The following is a 21,174-nucleotide window of genomic DNA, read 5'->3' as shown; positions in this document are numbered from 1 at the left end:
CAGATCGTCGGAGAAGACTCAAGGAAGATCGCAGGAAACCGTCGTCGCGATTAGAGCTTCTAGAGAGAAGATTTGAGAATCGAGGAGAGAAAAAACGCAAGAGTGAGTGAGTGAGTGGGTCTGTGTATCTTTCAAACCGGGCCCCCCTGCCCCTTTATATATAAGCCACTTAACCGGACCGGGTTTGGTTCAGCTGTAGACTGTCGGTTTCATCGAAGACCGAATCTAGTTCGGGTTACAGGATCAGGGTTTCGGGTTGTGCGGGTTTGTGCATTCCCAGCTTTACTAACTCCACATTTTGTTTATATTTTCAATAGATATTTCTAATTTACATTTTAAAATAAAATAATTAGCAATTTCATCTTATTACCCTATTATAAGATTTTGAAGTTCTCTATTTCGGCACCATAACATGTTATTCATTTTAAATCTATTTAATAAATACAAATTAATTTAACATGTTATTCATTTATATTTTTAATAAATTTATTCATTTTAAACATATTTAATAAATACAAATTAATTTAATAAAATTTCTATTATCGTACACGTATGATCATTCAAAATTCTATTTATTTTTCTTTATCCTCAATAAATAAATTTTTTTATTTATATTTAAATTTTTTTATTTTTCATAAAATTAATTCATGTTAATTATAAATAAATAATTTTTTTTATATATATCGTATTATATAAATTTTATTATAAAAAATTATATTCATTGTATATATTTTATTGAAATATGATGTTAAAAATATTTAAATATATATTTTAATTTTTTTTAATTATATATATATTAATTTATATTTTTAAAATATGAATAATATTAGTTAAAAATAATAAAATAATATCATAACTATGTCTCTAGTCAAAAAGATTATCTTCAACATTTAAGGGGTACTATTTTTAATAAAAATATTAAATTAAATTATACTAATCTAAGAAAATAATAAACACTAGACAAACAACTTATTTACTCAATAATTTTTTGACCGGTCAAATATTTAAAAACTGTTAAATAAACTCAAAAATTGTTCAAAAAGTTAATTACCAAACATACTCGTAATATTGTAGAAATTTTTTATGTGAGGTATAGGAAATCGTGTAGGGAATATAAAAATAATGAATGTGTACAGTGTATTAATATTTTTTTGATATTTAATAATGTATAATGAGATATTTTGTCAGAAAAAAATATATATTTTTTCGAAAAACTTAGAGTCCAAATAATAGAAACACAAAGTTTTGAGTGTAAAGAACCTTGAATTATTAGGGCTCCATTTAGACAGAGGTTTTTGGAGAGTTTTGGAATTTTGAAAGTTTGAAAAAATAAAAAAGTTAGTATTTAATTTGATGTTTTTTAAAAAATATATATATATTTGATGTGATATTTTTTTGAAAAATGAATAATGTCAAATTGAGTGAAAAATTGTTAAATAAACAAAGTCTAGATTTTGTAAAATAATAAAATACTTCCCCTGTCCCGATTGCAAGATTGTCACGTATATTTTTTAATAGTAGTATTATAATGAGTTGTAGTAAAAAAGACGAAAATATTCATAATAAAAAAGTAATGACATTTATGTAATATAGTGTATAAATTAAAGAGTATTATACAATTACTAAGTTAGAAAATAATAACTTGCGACGAACAAAATTAAAAAATAATAAGTACAAATATTATATATATTAAAAATACGAAAAAAAAAAATTTGGTTTTTAAATTCTGCCAAACTGTCCCCAACCAAATTATTACTAAACACACTACTACACTACACTACGCTGCCACCAAAAAAATCTCAAAAAACACCAAACGCACAAAAAATTCCACACTTCCCATCGCAGACTTTTGTCGCATCACCAAATTTCCCTCCTTTCAATACGCAAAACCAAAACCTCCCCTTCTTCATCAAACTCCCATTCCCAATCCCATTTGATCCTCCAAATTCCCTGTTCTGCTGCTGCATTTTTCGAATTCTCTCTTCAAATTTTCGCCCACCGCCATTTTCACACTGTTGGGGACACTTGCAACCTCCCTTCACTCCCAAGATTTCTTTCTTCCTATGTTTTTTCGTCACCTCTCATTTTTACTTGCGTTTCAAGCTGCCCCACCTCAGATCCATAATTAGGTACTAAGACAACCCAACTTTTTACTAGGGTTGCTGATTTCTTTAATTCTATTGTGGATGTTGATTTGTGCGCTGGTGGAATCGATGTGAGAGCTGAAACATTACTGACATTCCCTCTGTAATACAACTGGGTTCTCTAATTTTATTTTATTTTATTTTCTTCCTCCATTTCTTAAGCTTGTCGAGCTGTGCAGTGTTGATTTGAATTGGGATTGATGATTTCTTTTACTGTTGCTGTTATTTTGTCTGTTTGTTGATTATACTTTTGCTGTTACACTTTGTGGGAGCAGTTAAAAGTTGTCCTGGCGTAGTTTGTTCGAGGAATTTTTTGTTTTTTCGATGTATTTGGGAATCTAGTTTCGAGATTTTTTTTTTGAAGAAAAGAGTGTTTCTGATCGAATCAAGCGTGAGTTTCTTTAATGGCGTTGCTCCGGGTTACTTTGTCTCTGCTGGAGAATCAAATCATGCACTAATCTGAAGAATTTTTTTTCTTCTTGATCTATTTCAATGTATGCTTTAAATTGTGTTTTCTTTTGGTTATAATGAGTTTCCAGATCTCTCCCTCTCTCTCTCTCTGTCTCTCTGACTTCCATTTGACTAGAATTTAACAATTCTTGTATTGCGAAATTGATTACGAGAAAGTGATTTCTCTGCTCATAGTTCACCGGTATTCGTAGTTTTGTTTCTATTTCGTATATGTTTGAATGCGTAGCTGAAGCAATGGCTGATTTGGGGGGTTGAATGATTTGGAACAAGATTTAAATCCATGAAAACAGATTCCTTGTTTGAATGGTTTTATTTTCAGTATAAATGTATATTACTTGTCTGATCTATTGAGATGCCTATTTGAAAGTCAGTTAGAAGTCATTTCGAATCCGTAATCTAACTTTTTCAGTCCAATTTGGATTCCTTATATGCAAATTGGGTTTATTAAGTGATCTTCTTCTTTGCTTTTATGGCTTTGAATATTTTGCGAATTAGGCTTATGCTCGATGCTGTGAATCTTTTGACACACACACACACACATATACATACTTACATACATATATATATGTATATGCATGATACATACATAGACACTGCTGACTGCTGATATGCATTGCCTTTGCACGGGGTGTAGGTGTTGAACTTTTGGCGTCGTGCTGAAGTATCTCCAAATGTTGTTATTACCAGAGGATGCTTAAATCAGGACTGAAATAATGTCGAGGATTTCGAAGTGGAAGCTTGAGAAGACTAAAGTTAAAGTCGTCTTTCGGCTTCAATTTCATGCTACTCACGTATGTTTTCACCTTGCTTGATTATATCAGTAATATCATGTAATATGCTCTTATTGCTCAGTGGTCAATTTTGATTTGTACCAAAAGTTTCACCCGTTTCGGTTTGTGTTTCATCTCATGTTCTGTAGATTCATTAGTTTTCCATCAACCATAGAGAAGGACAATTAGATTACATTAGCACCTGTTTTATTATTAATAAGTTACAGCAATAATTAGGTACCCTTAATATTATTCAAAATTCCTTTCATTATATATTCCCTTGCTCATTATATTTTATGTATCATATCATTATTTCATTCTTAGGACTACTTACTACTTAGTAATATGTAATTGTGAACTTTAATGTACCTATGTGAGATTTTGAGTATTTGACAAATGTGTTCAGTCTGGCCAAAGATTAAGGCGGGAAACTATCAGATACATGGGAAACTATCAAATACATAATATATACTCTTCTAGATCTTCTTCTTCTTTTTTTTTTTTAATTAAATTTTATCGGAAAAATTCTCTTCTAGATCTTAACATTATGTTAAGTGGTGGAACCAAATTGAACAAATAATTCAATAGCATGTTAAAAGCACTGGGGGATGCCTTCTTCGTTGAGTAACTACGAGGCACTGCAAGGGCGTGTCAGGATGAGTTGGCGTTGTGATAGCAGTGAAACGAGTTTGAATTAGTTTCATTGAAGCATAGACACAAATTTGGAGGTGGTTATTAAATCCCTCTTATTTTATTTTGATGGGAAAATGGGTGATCAAACTTGGTATTTAAATGTATGAATTTTCAAGTCTCCTAATTTTCATTTTTTCCTTTAGTTTTTCTTTTTCTCTGACCTATTGGATTAAAGGCAACACTGTGAACTGTTAAATGGCATACATCATTTTATCTGTGATGCTTAATGGATGCCTTTTCATTTGATCCTTCAGATTCCACAGACAGGATGGGATAAGCTGTTTATATCATTTATACCTGCTGATTCTGGAAAGGCAACAGCAAAAACTACCAAAGCAAATGTGAGGAATGGAACTTGCAAATGGGGTGATCCTATATATGAAACTACAAGACTTCTTCAGGATTCAAAAAGCAAGCAATATGATGAGAAGCTTTACAAATTTGTTGTCTCAATGGTACTGGTTTACATCTCGATTTGGATATTTACTATTAAATAAGATGAATCCATTAATTCATGTTTGTCTTCTTTCTCTGTCTTGTCTGTACCATTTATATTATTGCTCTGATTCCTAAGTTTTTTTGACAAATATCAAAAGTTAAAACTTTGTCAAGAGAAACACAAGATATGAAAGTAGGCATGGGACTAGTGCGCCTACATTGTATATCAAATGCTAACTAAACACATTATAAGAACTACTCTTACTCGGATATGTCTGTGGGATCTTCTATAGGATATCATACATTGGTTCCCAACAACAAAGTGATAGTGGATATAAATGTCTTTCTTTTCAGCAAAAATGAAACCTGGGATAGATAAGGTTAATGGCCTAAGACTAATGGGCCCATGGTTTTTTTGGTTTCTGTCAATGGGAGAGTTATGTTTCAAAAATGAGGTGAATCTTGATCGGATAATTTCATTTGAGAGCTGCACAATCTTGATGGCATGTGCATGTTTGTGATTTTGTTATGCTCTTAGTTAAATGATTTAAGATTTCCATGCTTATGGATTTCTCACAGCATATCAGACACATTTATCTGATCATTTTTCTGTTAAAATTAACTATCCAGGGTTCTTCACGTGCGAGCACACTCGGTGAGGCTACCATCAACCTTGCTGACTATGTTGATGCTCTAAAGCCTTCTATTGTAGCACTTCCTCTTCAGGGATGCAACTTTGGTACTATATTACATGTAAGTATGCAAGAATTTCACATCAAGTAATGGGATCTTTGTCTTGCATAAAAATTGCTTCAAATTGCTATACGTGCATGCCAACAACTCCATACTTGTGAAAAGCTTTTATTACCTCATAATTGATCTACAGTGTTGAGAGATTTTACACCTACTTGAAATTATAATCTATAAGAAAAAGGTCAATTACCCAATTCATATTTTAAATAGTTAATGCAAGATGTACCATCACGAGATTACGTAAAACTGTTCAAGGAGGGTTCTAATTGACTGTGGCAAGTTTAATAGCATAATTACAGTTGTTTTAAAATTCAAGTACAGGACTTCATTGCATCCACTGCTGTATCTAACCAATTCTCGCCTTTTGTCTTCAGTTGCTTAATTCTATTCTCTTAAACACTGGTATATTCCTCTGGAATTATTGAAGGCATAGTATTTTCGAATGGATATATATGCTAGCTGTTGATGCATGGTCTCATTTGTCACATAGTCTATTTTCCCTAAAGAAAATAATTCCCAGTGAAAGAAAAGTACACCCTCATGAAATTTAGGAATTTACTCAGTGAAAGAAAAGTACACCCTCATGAAATTTAGGAATTTACTCAGTGAAAGAAAAGTACACCCTCATGAAATTTAGGAATTTACCTTCCAAAGCGGGAAGTTCTTTTCTTTTTCTTTTTTTGAAACCACAAGGTGTTTTAAATGTTTAGTATTTGACAGAGGTTAGTTTTATTTTTTTGTTATGTAATATGAACCACATGTTATACTTGATTGACTGCACCTTTTTCGTGCCAGATTACCGTCCAGCTCCTGACCTCAAAAACTGGATTTAGGTACCAAGCAATTTTGCTGAATGCACACATTGATATACATATATATATATATATATGCATATTTGTGTTTCTGTACCATTTTCATGAACATATATATCATACATGGCAGAGAGTTTGAGCAGCAAAGAGAGCTCAGGGAAAGGGGGCTACAATCGGGGGTTGAAAGCCCCACTGATAAAGCCTCATATCCAGAAGATGCTGCCACTGATCATGCTCAAAAGGTCTCGTACTTGTTCTTATCTTCTTGATTTGTGCTTGCACATGATACACATTGAGCTTGTTGTGTTGCATAACCTGGGTTCAAATACATTTTAATTTGATTTCCTATTGTAGTAGTGCTCTTTTCAGTTAAGCAAACTTGGGATGAGGGTATTTCTGGTGCATCTCCTTCTCTTGATGCAATATGACAGCTAGGTCTTCTGAATTGTCATTATTAGTGCATAATAACAGAAAGTGAAATGGCATTTCATGATTTGAGTTTACTTTAATTGGTTGCGGAATCAGTGTAATGTCATGGAATCTATCTCTTATATGTGACGGGTAGAAAAATTATCTGTAGTGACTAGTGAGGATACTATTTATTGATTGTATAGCTGCATCAGTTTGAGTGTCTTCTGTGACCGAAATCTAATTCTTGTTTTTCCTTCTTAGTTTTCTACAGATCGGTGAAAGAATGAAATTGAAGCAAGATCCTAGTGAGCTCTCTTCGTTTGATGAAGAGGCAAACTTGAACGAAGAATCTGCAGACTCTGCTACTGGATTTGATGGCTCATCCCATACCTCCGAAAGTTTATATGCTGAGAAGCATGAGGCCTCTGGTGGACATGGGATTGAAAACCTCAAAAGTCCAATACCCGATGATGCGGTTTATCAATGTCAGAGTCCACATACTGTCAAAGGAATTCCATCTAATCAGAAAGTGGCACAAGAGAGTCCTGGTTCTGCTCAAGGATGGGGGTCTGTCACTTCTATGGATAACGAGTTTGTTATGGTTTTCCAGGAGAATACTAGGCTTAGAGGAAGCCTGGAATCGGCTGAATCGTCTCTGCTCAATCTTAAGGTGGAAGTCACCTCTTTGCAAAGCATAGCTGACCAGTTAGGATCCGAGACAGAAACGTTTTCCCATCTGATTGCTTCTGAGATATCTTCATCTAAAATGTTGGAAAAAGAGGTCTCTATCATGAGATCGGAGTGTCAGATGCTCAGGGATGACATAATCAGCCTCAAAGACTTGAAAGTTAACACCCAAATTCCAGTCGCCAGAGCAAGTGGTAATCCGGCTGATGACTTGGTTCAGAACACGCAGCTTCAATTTTTAAATGCGATTGCTGTAGTGGAAAGCAAAGTAAGAGAAATTCAGAACAAGGTGTATGTTGTTCCACACGATGGCGACACTAAGTTCATTTACTTAGAGTTGGAAGCTTTACTTAATTTTCTGCTCACTATTAAATTTGGAAGTACTGACCCAAACATGAATATAGTACCATCAGAACATGTAGATGTGAAGACAATTACAGCACGGAGCATGTGTAAGGATGAACAGTTTGTATCAGGAAATGAGCTGGGTTCGGATCTGTGCCCGCCTGAGAGTATTCTCCAGCATTTTAGTCTGAATCCTTCTGTGTCTGAGGTTAGCCCTTTAGGTGCCATTGACGCAATGAAAGGAAAAATTTTTGACCTTGTAAGAGAGTTGGATGAGGCGAAAGTCGAAAAGGAAGCTTTTACCCAAAAAATGCATCAAATGGAATGTTACTATGAAGCCCTTGTTCAGGAGTTGGAGGAAAATCAGAAGCGCTTGCTTGGGGAGCTACATCATCTCAGGAACGAGCATTCTGCTTGCATGTACACACTGTCCTCCAGCAGAGCTGAAATGGAATCGCTACATGAAGATATGAACCAGCAGATGTTACAGTTTGCTGAAGAGAGATGTAATTTGGAAGCTCTTAACAAGGAGCTTGAGAGGCGAACGACAACTGCAGAAGCTGCCTTGAGAAGGGCCCGCTTAAATTACTCAATTGCGGTGGATAAACTACAGAAGGACCTTGAGCTACTTTCTTCGCAGGTTATCTCCATGTTTGAAACTAATGAAAACCTCATTAAGCAGGCTTTACCATTGACGCCACAAATTCCAGGAGATCCAAAGTTATTGCAGAATCTGGAAGATGATGTTTGGAAATCCTCTCAGTTTCAGAACGTTAAGATGGGTATGCAAAAAAGATCTGCTGGTGGGGATGTGCTCTTAGAAGACTTGAAAAAATCGTTTTCCGTGCAGGAAGAACTTTACCAAAAGGTTGAACAAGAACTGATCGAAATGTATTCTCTAAATTTGAATTTGGATGTGTACTCAAGATCGTTGCAAGAATCTTTACATGAGGCAGATATGAGCATTAGGATCATGAAGGAAAGGCTCAATGAACTTGAAGAGGAGTTAAGGCTTTCGACCACATCTCAAAGTCAGTTGATGATGAAGTTGCAGAAAGCTACGGATGATATTCATGCGCTTAATGAGTTCAAGTTGAGTAGCATTTCGCAATGTAGCGATATGGCTTTACAGAATCAACTTGTAGAAGATAAATTAGTAAGTGTAACTGAGGAGAATTATCTTCTTGATCAGAAGCTGAAAGACTGCGAAAGCTCCCTGATGGAATGCAAAAGTTACCGAACCAAATATGAAGCTTGTTTGGGTGAGAATGCAGAGATATCAGTGCAATTAAAACATGTAGCCTCTGAAAACGAGCGACTTACGAATGAATTGTCACTTCTGAAGGATGAATTGACTTCTTTTAAGGCAAGTCGTGAAGAGGATACAAGTTTTTTGCGGGACAGGTTATCTAATCTGTTGCAAGCTTACAATCAACACCATTGTTGTGATGCTGTTTCGCGGAGTCTAAATTTCGAGAGCATGGATATGAAGACTGCATTGCTGCAGTTAGAAGAACTCCAACATCTTGCATCTGAGAAAATTAGTCAATTGACAGAGGAGAATCAAAATCTACAAAGTGAGAGAGACATTGCCGATGTGTCCTTGAATACTGCCCGGTCCGAAATTCTTCTGATGAGGCAGAAGTTCAAAAATGACATACAAGACATGGTGGCTAAACTGGACACGTCCAATGCTCTTGTGGACAAACTTCAAGTAGAACTTGAATCAGTTGCAAGCAAAATCCACATTAGTTCTGAAATTGAGGAGAATTTCACACAGCAGAGCAAAGTACTATTTGCTGATCTTGCCCTTTTGGAAAACCAAATGCAAGAGCTGACATCTAAAAATGGTCACTTTGCTCGAGATATTTTGGGATTGGATGCTGTTGCAGATGAACTTGGGAGGAGTAAATTAGCCATTTCTGAGCTTATCCACAATAAGCATGAACTTACAACTTGCTTGCAGGATAAAACTGAAGTGTGCAGCAAGCTTTCAGGTGAAATTGATAAGCTGAAAGAAGATCTGAAAGTTTTGCATGATAATTTGCAGGAGGAGAAGAATAAAAGTGAGGATCTGGAGGCAAGAGTTAAAGATCTTTCTTCTCACTTGAACAGGGATCAGAATGAAATGCTTGTCCTTGAACAACAGAAAGCTGAACTTGCTCTGTGCTTGCAGGGTAAATCTGATGAATCTACGAAGCTTTTGCATGAAATTAATGTTCTGAAAGATGACTTGAAAAGATTGTGTGATGAATCGCTCGAAGAAAAGGCTAGCATGGAGGCACAAGTTAAAGTTCTTAATTCTCGCTTGGACTTGGGCCAGGAGAAACTACATATGTTTGAGCAGGAGAAAGCTGAACTTCTTGTGTTGTTGAGGAATAAGACTGAAGAATCCACCAAACTTTCAGATGAAATTGATATTCTGAAAGAGAAATTGGAAAATTTGCACAAGGAGTTGCACAAGGAAAAGGCTCACAAAGATGAGCTGGAGGCAAAAGTTACAGATCTCACTTCTTGTTTGAGCAGGGATCAGAAGAAATTGGACGAGCTTGAACAACAGAATGTGAAGCTCGTGCATTTTAGGGAACTGGCATCAGATCTTGAATTAGAGAAATCAAGACTTACCCATCTTTTGTTTGAGCAAAATGTGTTTATAGAGAAGGTTAAGACGAATGGTGCTAATCAAGCTAGTCTTGAAAGTCAGTTATTGGAGATGTCTGAGTATTCTCTTGTGGTGGATGTTAAGCTTGTTTATCTGACAAATCAGTATGCGACCCTACTTGGGGAGCTTATCCCAAAATTTTCGTCCTCTGAAGAACATCTCGGGGAGCTTAAAAAAAAGTGTAATGATAAAGAGGATGTGTTTGAACATTGTTTAGCCCGGGAGGCTAGCTGGAGTGAAGAAAAAACTAACTTTTTGATTAGCCTGAACAGTTTAAAATCCGATTTGGAAGCCTGTGAAGATCAAAACAAGCTCCTTTCGGATTCAAATACAAAGATTCGGGACCAGCTTGAGGAGTGTAACTGGAAACTGAAAATGGTGGGGACTAGCTTTTCCTTGACTAATATTCTGCAAGCTTGTGAAGTTGAATGGATGAAAGCCATAATGATGGAAGTTGAGGAAGACATTGATTACTTGGCAGTCTCGAAAGAGGAATTGGAAATTTTGGTTACAGCGTTTAAAGGGAAACTTGATGAAGTGTGTGCTGATGTAAGTTTGGCGGAAGCATACAAAGATGAGCTGACTTTGCTTCGTGCTCAGTGTGCTGATCTTTCACATAAACTCTCTGAACAGATTTTGAAGACAGAGGAATTTAGGAATTTATCTTCTCATTTAAAAGAGCTCAAAGACAAGGCCGAAGCTGAATGCCTTTCAGCTCGGGAAAAAAGAGAAACAGAAGTAACGCCTGTCGCCGCTAATGATTCGCTGAGGATTGCATTCATCAAAGAACAGTATGAAACTAAGGTCCAAGAGCTTAAGCAGCTTCTTTCTGTCTCGAAGAAGCACGGGGAAGAGATGCTTATGAAGCTGCAAGATGCTATCAATGAAGTTGAGAATAGGAAGAAGACTGAAGCTATGAACTTGAAACGGAATGAGGAGTTATCAGTCAGACTCGCGGCATTGGAATCAGAATTGCAATCGGCACTTACAGAAAAACGCGAAAAGAGCAATGCTTATGACAGGGTACAAGCAGAGTTGGAATGTGCGCTACTAAGCCTTGAATGCTGCAAGGAAGAAAAAGAAAAGGTGTCATCGTTTTTGCAATATTTTGAGGCAGAAAAAACTCAACTTGCTATCGAACTTGCATCAGCGAAGGAGCAGCTGGAAAAGCTAAAGTCTTCTGAAAAGGATGATTGTTTTTATGGAGAGGACGGAAAGCATGAGAGTAATGGATCAGCTAGAAGCTCACTTCCTGTTTTCTTGAATAGGGATGGGTTGATTGGTGGCGTTAATAGAGAAAGAGTTGCATCAACGCTGGATGGTGAAACTGCAGATTCGACTGAGCCTGTGCAGTTGCAAAATGTTCAGGTATTAACTTTCTTGGAAGAATTACTTACAACTAAATATAAATCATATATATCTGCTTACCTTTGGTATCATGGTCCTTCAGCGTTAAGGGGCTAAGGTAACAGGAAAACATGATCATTAGTTTAACGAATTTGGTTGTTTGGTGCTTTTAATGTGCTTTGGGAATAGTGAAAATTTTAAATTGAGATTTGTTTGATGTCTGACCTTAAATTTGCAGGATGCTACACCTCCTCTGGGACTGCATCACATTCCGGACGGTGCTTTAATGGAAGAACTCCCTGAGAGCAACGGGAGGAGTTTAAATGTTAACAAGGAACTTTTTGGTGTCCAAAGTTTAAAATTGAGCCTGGAGCATTTACATGAGGAGGTATTTCTTTCTGAGAATTGCTTTACACTTGGAAGCTCCATTATAATTTATGTTTTCTTGACTGCAGCTGGAAAAGATGAAAAGCGAAAATGTAGTAACCGAAAATCGCGCTAATGTGGACCTGGATTTTCAAGCTCATCAAAAAGAAATGTTGCAATTGCATAAGGTGAGTTTGATTCCTGTCCTATTTCATCTCTGTGGTCGAGCAGCAACTTATGTCTGTTTTATTCTTGTTGTCACGTGGAAGGCAAATGAAGAGCTCAGGAGCATGTTTCCTTTGTTCAATGAAATTTCGGGTGGTGGGAATGCTTTAGAAAGGGTTCTTGCATTGGAAATTGAACTAGCGGAGGCTTTGAAGGCGAAGAGTAAATTGAGCACCCAATTCCACAGGTAAGACTTCAAATCTTTATAAAAACTTGTTTATCATATCTTGTCGATGATTTAGCCTAGTGTTTATTTTAGCCATGAGTATTGATCGTTGCTCGGTGACATTAGTGTGTTTTTGATGGAAGGGAAATTACCAGCCAATATGTTAGAATCTTTTTGTGGTTTGTCATGCTATTTGTGTTCTTAATGAGCTCCTTCTTCAGCTCATTTCATATGGCTAGAGAATTTAGAGCTAACTGTCATTGACCATTCTGTTTGAGTATTGCCAAATATATTAGGGTTTGTTTAGTTGTGTTATGGAAGTAGTTTGGTGTTGCGAGAATAATAAAAATTTGAATAAAAATAAGGTTTGCATTTAGATATATTTTGGAATTTGAGATTGGTTTGAGAATAGTAAAAAAATTGAATAGAAAATAGGTATTCGATATGACATAAATAGGTGTTAGGCTTGATGTTTTGAACAGAGAATAGGTTTCTGATTTAATATTTTAAATAAAAAATAGGTTTAGGGTGTGATGGTTTTTAGGGAGAAATTTTTATGAATAGTGCCAAGACAGTTTTGAAAATACAAGTAAATATTGTAAGTGTTGTATTATCATGTTTTAAGTTGAAATTGTGGTTGTTTTGTGGAATATTTTAAAGGGATATATTTATATGAGGTATAGAGAATTTGGTAGATAATATAAAAATAATAAATGTTTGTGATATACTATCTCCGTCCGGTTCTAAGGGTGTCATTTACTTTTTGCGTGTTGATATTTAAATATTAAGTATTATATGAAAACATAGTACAAATTAAGAGAAAAAGACTAAAATACGTCTATTAGTATGTTATAATACTATTATAATGACATTTGTGCAAATAATTATACAAATATAAGGATATTTTTAATATTAAGTACAATGACGCAAAAGGTAAATGAGACCCTTAGAGTCGGACGGAAGGAGTATTAATTTTTTTGAAAAAACGTGTGGGAAAAAAATATAAAGAGAACACACATCTTGAATATTGAATGTGCTTTTTATGTAATTTTTATTTTCTTTAAAAATATAGATGTTTAGCATAATGATTTTATGGGAAATTTTGAATGTGCTTATGTAATATTGAATATGTTTTTTCGATTTTGAATCTGAATAGTTGTTTGATGTGATATTTGATTTGAATCTAAATAGTTGTTTTTATGTGATGTAAATATAAATTGATGTGATATTTTGAATATAAAATTGACTTTTAGTGTACTATAAAAAAAATGTATTTGATTTGATGTTTTGAGGGAAAAAATTATAAATAACTGTAATCCATTTCATGTCAACTCGAATTAGTTATCAACATGTCTATTTTACTTTCGAAATCAAATAAAATCATTCAAACGAACACACCTTTTTGGTGTTTTGGATTTAAATTTTTTTGAGTGGAAATAGTAGTTGGACGCAATGTTCTGGAGAGTTTAGATATTGAACATAATGTTCTTAGTGATAAAATAATGTTCATAGTTTTCTCGTAGTTCTTTTTCAAATACCCTGTGGTTTATGCGGTGTCATTTGCATTTTACTCGATAATATATTGTAAAAAGCCGCATTCTATTTATTACACATTCTTGCTTCGACGAAGCGCGGGGCATAACTCCAAATGCATGTGCTTCTTCTATTTTCAGCTCGTTCTTGAAACAGCATCCAGACGAGGAAGCAGTTTTCAAGAGCTTTCGAGACATCAACGAGTTGATAAACGAAATGTTGGAACTGAAGGGTAGGCACGCGGCAATGGAGACCGAATTGCGGGAAATGCATGACCGCTACTCTCAATTGAGCCTGCAGTTTGCCGAGGTCGAAGGCGAGAAACAGAAGCTTAAGATGACGCTTAAGAATGTCCGGTCGAGGAAACTTTCTGCCCTGAATCGAACATCGTCTGCAAATGCTGCAGATCAAACTTCCCAGTAGCCGATGATTGCGATTGACGGCCTCGACGGGAAACGGTATTTTATGACTTCTTCTCCTTAGTGTAAATAGTTTTATTGCAATGGACAAAGGTAAGGTTTTTTTACAGGGAAAGGAACGATCGATCAATCCCTTTAAAAAAAAAAGGTTCTAGCTTTGTGGTGTTGTAATTAAATTAAATTAAATTAAATTAATTAAACTATGTATAGAGAAACACCATTTAATCCATACAACTTTTGATGTTGTTATAACTTCAGTTTGGATCTTTTCTTGGGTTTTTAGGTTCTTGTACGGATTCTTTATTTAATCAGACTAAATATTTTGGTTCAATGTTGTGTTTTATTTAATTTTTTGTTACCTCTAATTTTCTAAGTTATTTTACATAGGATCTCATAGCATTTTTTTTTTGTAAAATATTACTCCCTCCGTCCCACAATGTCCACATTGCCGTTTTTGTCTGTTGTCCCTGTCATTTTTTTTTTTTTTAACATATTACACTTTAATCTCATTTTAAAATTTTTTATTTTATAATTTTTAAAATTTTAATTAGATTAATTAGTTATCTTAATTTTAATCTATAATTATTTATATTATATGATAATTATATTTTTAATTATTTACTAATTATATTTATCTTGAATTTTCGTATCTACAGTAACCTGAACAAGATACATGAGATAGAAAAGTTTAAAATAGAGTATATGACTGTATTTTATATAAATAGATTTAATAGCGCATTTGAAAAATAGCGATTGTAGTCGTAAGTTTTCGACAATTCTTTATAAGGTTATATGTTCACTTATGGGCTTGACTTTAACTTCATTATCTGATTCAACAAGGTGAATTCATTTCATTTTTGGCTATGTCCAAACATTCTTATCAAATGACTTGATAAAAGATTTCATTTGAGTTTGAGATATGATATATTTATTTCATTCAATAATAGTAGTTTCGAAATTGGAATTCATTTTTTTTCTTTTTTTTCCGTCAATTATATCTAGTCATTTTATCAGATTAATAAAAAAAATCTAAAAATAATTGGCTACATACTAATTATTAGAATTATCGTCTACTTTGATATTTAATCATAAATAAAATAATAAAGATACAAATTAAAAAGTTTATAATATTTCATTGATGGTTTTTTTAACAGCAAAGTTCTTTCTTTTTCTACAAAGATATATAAACTTTTTTCTTATTTTTTTTTTATATATATATAATATAAAATATCACATAAAATCATTATTAAAGAAGAAAAACTTTAAGAAACATTCCTTAAAAAACGTAAAAGATCCTCTATAGTCTATACAATGATGATTATATATATATATATATATTAGTATTGGTTACAATGATGAAAAGGATGAAAGAAACCTTGCGAAGAAGAGCATTTCAACTGTACTGTACGAGGATCATGTTATTTTTTTCTGATGCTATTTATTTTTTAAAAAATATCATATCAAATATAGTTTTTTTTTAATAAAATATCAAATCAAATAATAATTGACAATAATACATAATATTTATTTTTCATATAATAATTATATTCAATTACTATTTCACATTCAAATAATAATAATAAAATCTTCAAATGTCTTTCTGTTTGTATTTTTTGTTTGTTTGTTTTTTTTTTTTTTATGTAAAATTAGGTTGAGTTTGTATGCACAATAAAATTTCTTCCAATACTATTTCGAATATATAATATATATACATATATATTATATTATATTATCTCGACACAATTTTGTCATGACTCGTATATAAAAATGTTGATATGTCTTAAATTTAGTTTACCATTTCGTTGAGTTTTCATGGGATCCTGTTCGGTCAGCGAGTCGGGGTCGAGAGGGCGTCCCCTTGCCTGGGTCTGGGGCCGTGGAGTGGCCGTCGGCCCGGAAGTATGCATTATTGGACTTTGGAGTTGGTATTAGATTGAGCCCGTCTGATGTATTCTTTTAGTTTATTTGAATAGACTTAGACATGAAATGTGTAATATCTAATCTCTAATGTAATATGTAATTTTAACGCAACCGTCATTAGTAAATTTGTTCTCCGTTTCTGCCCGTGGACGTAACCAACACATTGTTGATAATCGCATAAATTTGTGTCTACTTTACGTTTCTATTTGTTATTGATCACTAATCCTAATATTAAAAATATATACACATTAATTCAGTATATGTAATATACTATGTCCGTCCCACTTAATTTATCCACTCTTTCTATTTTCGTCTGTCCATGTAATTTGTCATTTTTTAGAAAAAATATAATTATACACTTTAATCCCATTTTAAAATTCATGATTTATAATTTTTTTTAAATAACCTATTTAGTCATTTTAAACTTAATCTATAGTTATTTTTATTAAATCATAATTATTTTTACTAATACATTTGTTAATTACTTACTAATTACTCAATGTCTAAAACTCCGTACCTAAGCAAATGTAGACAATTTAAGTGGGACAGAGAATATACTTGATTCGTTTAAAAAAATTAAAAATTCAACACAAAATATTATTTTTTATATTACCAACAAATATTATTTTTTATATCACCAACTCAATTCTCCGTATTTAATATAAAAAGAAATAAATTCATAAAAAATACAATTAAGATTTATTTAAATACTCCCTCCGTCCCCAACATCGTACAACATATGAATTCGGCACAAGAATTTAGGTGGATAGTATTAAGTAGAGTAATTTGAGATAATTTGAAAGATTAGGTGACGTGATTGGAGAGAGAAATATATGTTTACTTTTTTATCTGAGTGATGCAATAAGATAAAGTGAATTTTATATTTATATATATATAAAATATAATTAATTATTTCTAAATTTGAAAATGTTGCAATGAGTTTGGGACAAAAAAAAATGTTGCAAAGTGTTGAAACGGAGGGATTATTATGTAAAGAAAAATAATACTCCCTCAATCCAGTTAGAAAACATACATATTTTTATTTTGAAACGTCCAATTACAAAGTAAACATTTCATTAAATACCTACTTTTTTCCACAAATACCCTTACTTCACATCACATCATTACTTTTACACAAAAAAAAAAATAAGGGCAAAAATATCATTACAATATTTTTAACTATCCACTATAATTAAAATACTATTATTTTTTAAATATTGCGTCAAAAATAAATGTGTACGTTGTGATGGACGGAGGGAGCATAATTTATGAAATATAATGCAATAGAATTAGAAATTTTTTTATTTGGAAACCGAGCCCAACAGACCTGTGTATTTTTTTTTTCTAAACAATTGTTTGAATATTAGAAAATATATATTTTTCATAAAATTATGATTATAATAATAATAAAAAAAGCGAAATCAAATTTCGAAAACAAAACTTTATTTTTTTCAAAAAAAAAATTGAGAATAAATGTTGAAATAAAATGGAATATACTTTTGAATTAATACAACTAATTTTTATATATTTTTATTTTATTTTATCTTTTTTATAGTAATAACATATAAATTTTCATTTAAAAGATCATATTCAACAATTATGCTATTCAAACCCAAATTGTATATTTTGGATTTGATTCAAAACTTCAGGTTTGGTTGCCCATAATTTTTTTCTTTTCGATACAATTGTGAATATATTTTTTCTATTTTTTTTATAAAATTCAATATTCAAAATAAAATTTTATTTTCAAAATTATCAATAAGATTTTTTATACATTATATAAAAAAATTCAAATCAAAATATTAAACAAACAAACTCGTATTTTTCATCACTATCACTATTTTTTTCCTGAAATATTAAATAAATAAATAAATATTTTAAATTTTTATACTTCCTCAGTCATTCAAATATATTTTTATTTTTTTTTTAAATTGTCATCCAAATTTATTTCCGTTTTCTTTTTAAATAAAAAAATATCACTTTTCTTTACAAAAAATTAAAAATTTCTATTCTTACATATTTTTCTTAAAATTCGTGCCAAGTCAAATGAATATACAATTGAATGACAGAGAGATTATTTAAATTTAAAAGAAATTTAATTTTAAATAATAACCAACATGCTCTTGACAAGTAAGTAGTTGTTATGTGCTATCACCATAGGATTTCTATCACTAACCTAACATTTTATTTCATTTTATTTTATTTCATAATATAATGGTAAGTGATAGTGACTCGATGTTAGTGTAGCCATTGCTTAAATAATTAATTCATATATATATAATACTATTATAATTTGTCATAATATAAATATTACTCCCTCCGTCCCATGAATTATGGGCCTATTACTATAGATACGAGAATTTATGTAAAATATGATTAGTAAGTAATTAAGAAGTGTATTAGTAAAAATAATTATCGTATAATAAAAATAATTGTGGATTAAGATTAAGATAACTAAATAGTTTAATTAAAATTAAAAAAAATTATAAAATTTAAAATTTAAAATGAGATTAAAGTGTATAATTATATTTCAAAAAAATAATGAACAAATTATGTAGAATTAACGAAAATAGAAAATAGGGACAAATTACGTGGGACGGAGGAATTAATAAACAAATAACCCTTTATTGTAAAGTACATTTCACTACCTGGAAAGAAGATATTTTATAGATATAATTATGCTATTTGGTCCTATAGATGTCATTTTTTAATAATATAATTTGAATAAGTTTGGTACATTTGGAAAAAGTGTTAAATTTTATTTTATATCATGGGATAGATTGATTTGTCTTCATTGTCACGTGAAAACAGATGATCGAAGGATATAATATATAATGGAAAAAATTAATTTTAATCGTAATATAATCAAAATTTATTAATTTTGATCCAAAGATAAAAAACATTTCATCAACTTTAGTCATATTATAAACAATTCCAATTAATTTTGGTCCCATTGTTAAAAAATAATTAACGGAAATTGCTGACGTGGAAATAACGGATGTGACGTGGCAGCTTACACGGCCATGTACAATTTCCGTTATGTCCACGTCAGCAATTTTTGTTAATTTTTTAACGGTGGGATCAAAATTGATTAAAATTGTTTATAATGAGACCAAAATTGATTGAAATTGTTTATAATGAGACTAAAATTGATGAATTTTTTATATTGGGACCAAAATTGATAAAATTTGATTATATTATGACTAAAATTGATTTTTTTCCTAATTGAAACTATATATTAATAGTTTATACTTACAAATGTATTATACAAATATATTTTTCTACGTTGAAATTAATAATAATATATATTGGGTAGACAATTAGAATGTATTTGTTTTGTGAAATAATTTAAATTAATATTTTTTTTATATATATAAAATATGAAAAAATGTATAAAAAAATATAAAATAGTGAATATATATATGATATATTAATATTCTTTTAATATACATGTATAAATTTTTTGTTAAAAAAAAATAGAATTTTTAAAGTGTATATTGTCCGTTCACATAATATATTTATATTATATTGACATAAATCAATTGCGGCCTATTACTATATGTTTATCAATACTATAATTCAACGGATGTTATTACAATATAATACTATATTTTTTTTTTAATCTATCAATTAAATTTGTCTTATTATTCCCTCCATCCATGCAATGTCTGTATTTTTGCACGACGGAAGAAATATTAATTTTAACAAAATTGTCAATATTTTTTATTTTCATCGGTCCCGTATAATTTGTTATTTTTTTAAATATAATTATATGTTTAGTTATATTCTAAATTTCATAATTTATAATTTTTTTAATTTTAATTAAAATATTTAGTTATTTTAATTTTAATTTATAATTATTTTTATTAATAGATTTTTTAATTACTTATTAATTATAATTACCTAAATTATAATATCTACAACAAATAGGACAATTTATCTTAGATGAAGGGGAGTATTATCTTAACGTTTAAATTAACTGATTACATGAAAAATAATTTAATCTAATGAATATAAAATTTTATCTTATAAATTAACAATATTATATAATTTGAAAATATCATAACTAATTTTTAACTATAAAATACATATAATATAATTTATGTATAATTAAATAAAAATACTATAATATATAATATTAAGAATATAAGAGGTAACTGTAAATTTTTTCCTCTCCTCCAAGTCCTTTCTTGACCAAACAAATGCTCTGTCCCCAAATATTAATAGATAATTAAAAAGTATATTAATAAAAATAATTATGCATTAAAATTAAAATTAAGATAAATAAATAATTTAATTAAAATTAAAAAAATTATAAAATTTAAAATGCGATTAAAGTATATAATTATATTTAAAAATAAAAAGAACAAATTATGTGAGACGGACAAAGATAAAAAATAAAGACAAATTATATGAGACGGAGGACAGAAAGGAGTATCATATTTTTATTACATTATCTTTTTATTTTATTTTAATTTAACTAAATTTTAATAATATCTTCAATTATTCTTTTATTTTTTATTATTTTTTAATTTTGTATCGAGTCAATTGTGCTTATAAATAATTTTATAATTTAAAAACTAATAAAAATAGAACTTACTATTTATTAGGGGACCAATCAGACGTCGCCACACAATGACGTGACTCATTACTCAGAGAGGCTGGCATGGTCCGTCCCTACCAACTGCCACGTGTCCTCTAATTTCCTTTTGTTAAAAAAAAAACAATTAACTAATTATTTAACATTGTAGGGGAGCACCGTTCGCATAGAGCGACACGCCCACGAGACCATATATCAATGGAATTGACAATAATACCCTTAATATTTTATTTATTTATTTATTTATAAAAATTAATTATTAGTTTGAAATATATTCGATATAAAACATTATATTATTAATATAAAAAACAATATTTTATATTAATTATTATTTTATTAAATTGATTAAATATATCAACATATTATTATTATTATTATTATATATATTTATAAAAAGTACAAATTTCTTTGT

The 21,174-nt window shown here is 30.9% G+C and overlaps 1 protein-coding gene across 3 annotated transcripts; it reads left to right on the top strand.

The window, feature by feature from the left end:
• The first annotated feature begins 1,804 nt into the window (after nucleotides 1-1,804).
• LOC127257040 (uncharacterized) lies at nucleotides 1,805-14,573 on the top strand. 3 transcript variants are annotated; one of them, XM_051283302.1, is made up of 11 exons: nucleotides 1,805-2,129; nucleotides 3,250-3,406; nucleotides 4,333-4,533; nucleotides 5,147-5,269; nucleotides 6,065-6,102; nucleotides 6,212-6,323; nucleotides 6,764-11,554; nucleotides 11,772-11,921; nucleotides 11,989-12,087; nucleotides 12,169-12,311; nucleotides 13,964-14,573. In XM_051283302.1, exons 2-11 carry the CDS (start codon nucleotides 3,329-3,331, stop codon nucleotides 14,244-14,246), a joined length of 6,018 nt encoding a protein of 2,005 aa, XP_051139259.1. In that variant the 5' UTR covers nucleotides 1,805-2,129; nucleotides 3,250-3,328; the 3' UTR covers nucleotides 14,247-14,573. The 3 variants fall into 3 exon arrangements, with proteins under 3 accessions (XP_051139259.1, XP_051139260.1, XP_051139261.1); XM_051283303.1 differs by having other exon boundaries at nucleotides 1,805-2,247; XM_051283304.1 differs by lacking the exon at nucleotides 1,805-2,129 and adding an exon at nucleotides 2,319-2,638.
• The last annotated feature ends 6,601 nt before the right edge of the window (nucleotides 14,574-21,174 follow it).

This window comes from Andrographis paniculata, unplaced genomic scaffold (genome assembly GCF_009805555.1).
Source record: "Andrographis paniculata isolate CXL003 unplaced genomic scaffold, ASM980555v1 Contig57END, whole genome shotgun sequence".
Taxonomy (NCBI): domain Eukaryota; kingdom Viridiplantae; phylum Streptophyta; class Magnoliopsida; order Lamiales; family Acanthaceae; genus Andrographis; species Andrographis paniculata.
The sequence above is the reverse complement of the archived record's forward strand: the minus strand, read 5'-3'. Positions and strand labels throughout refer to the sequence as shown.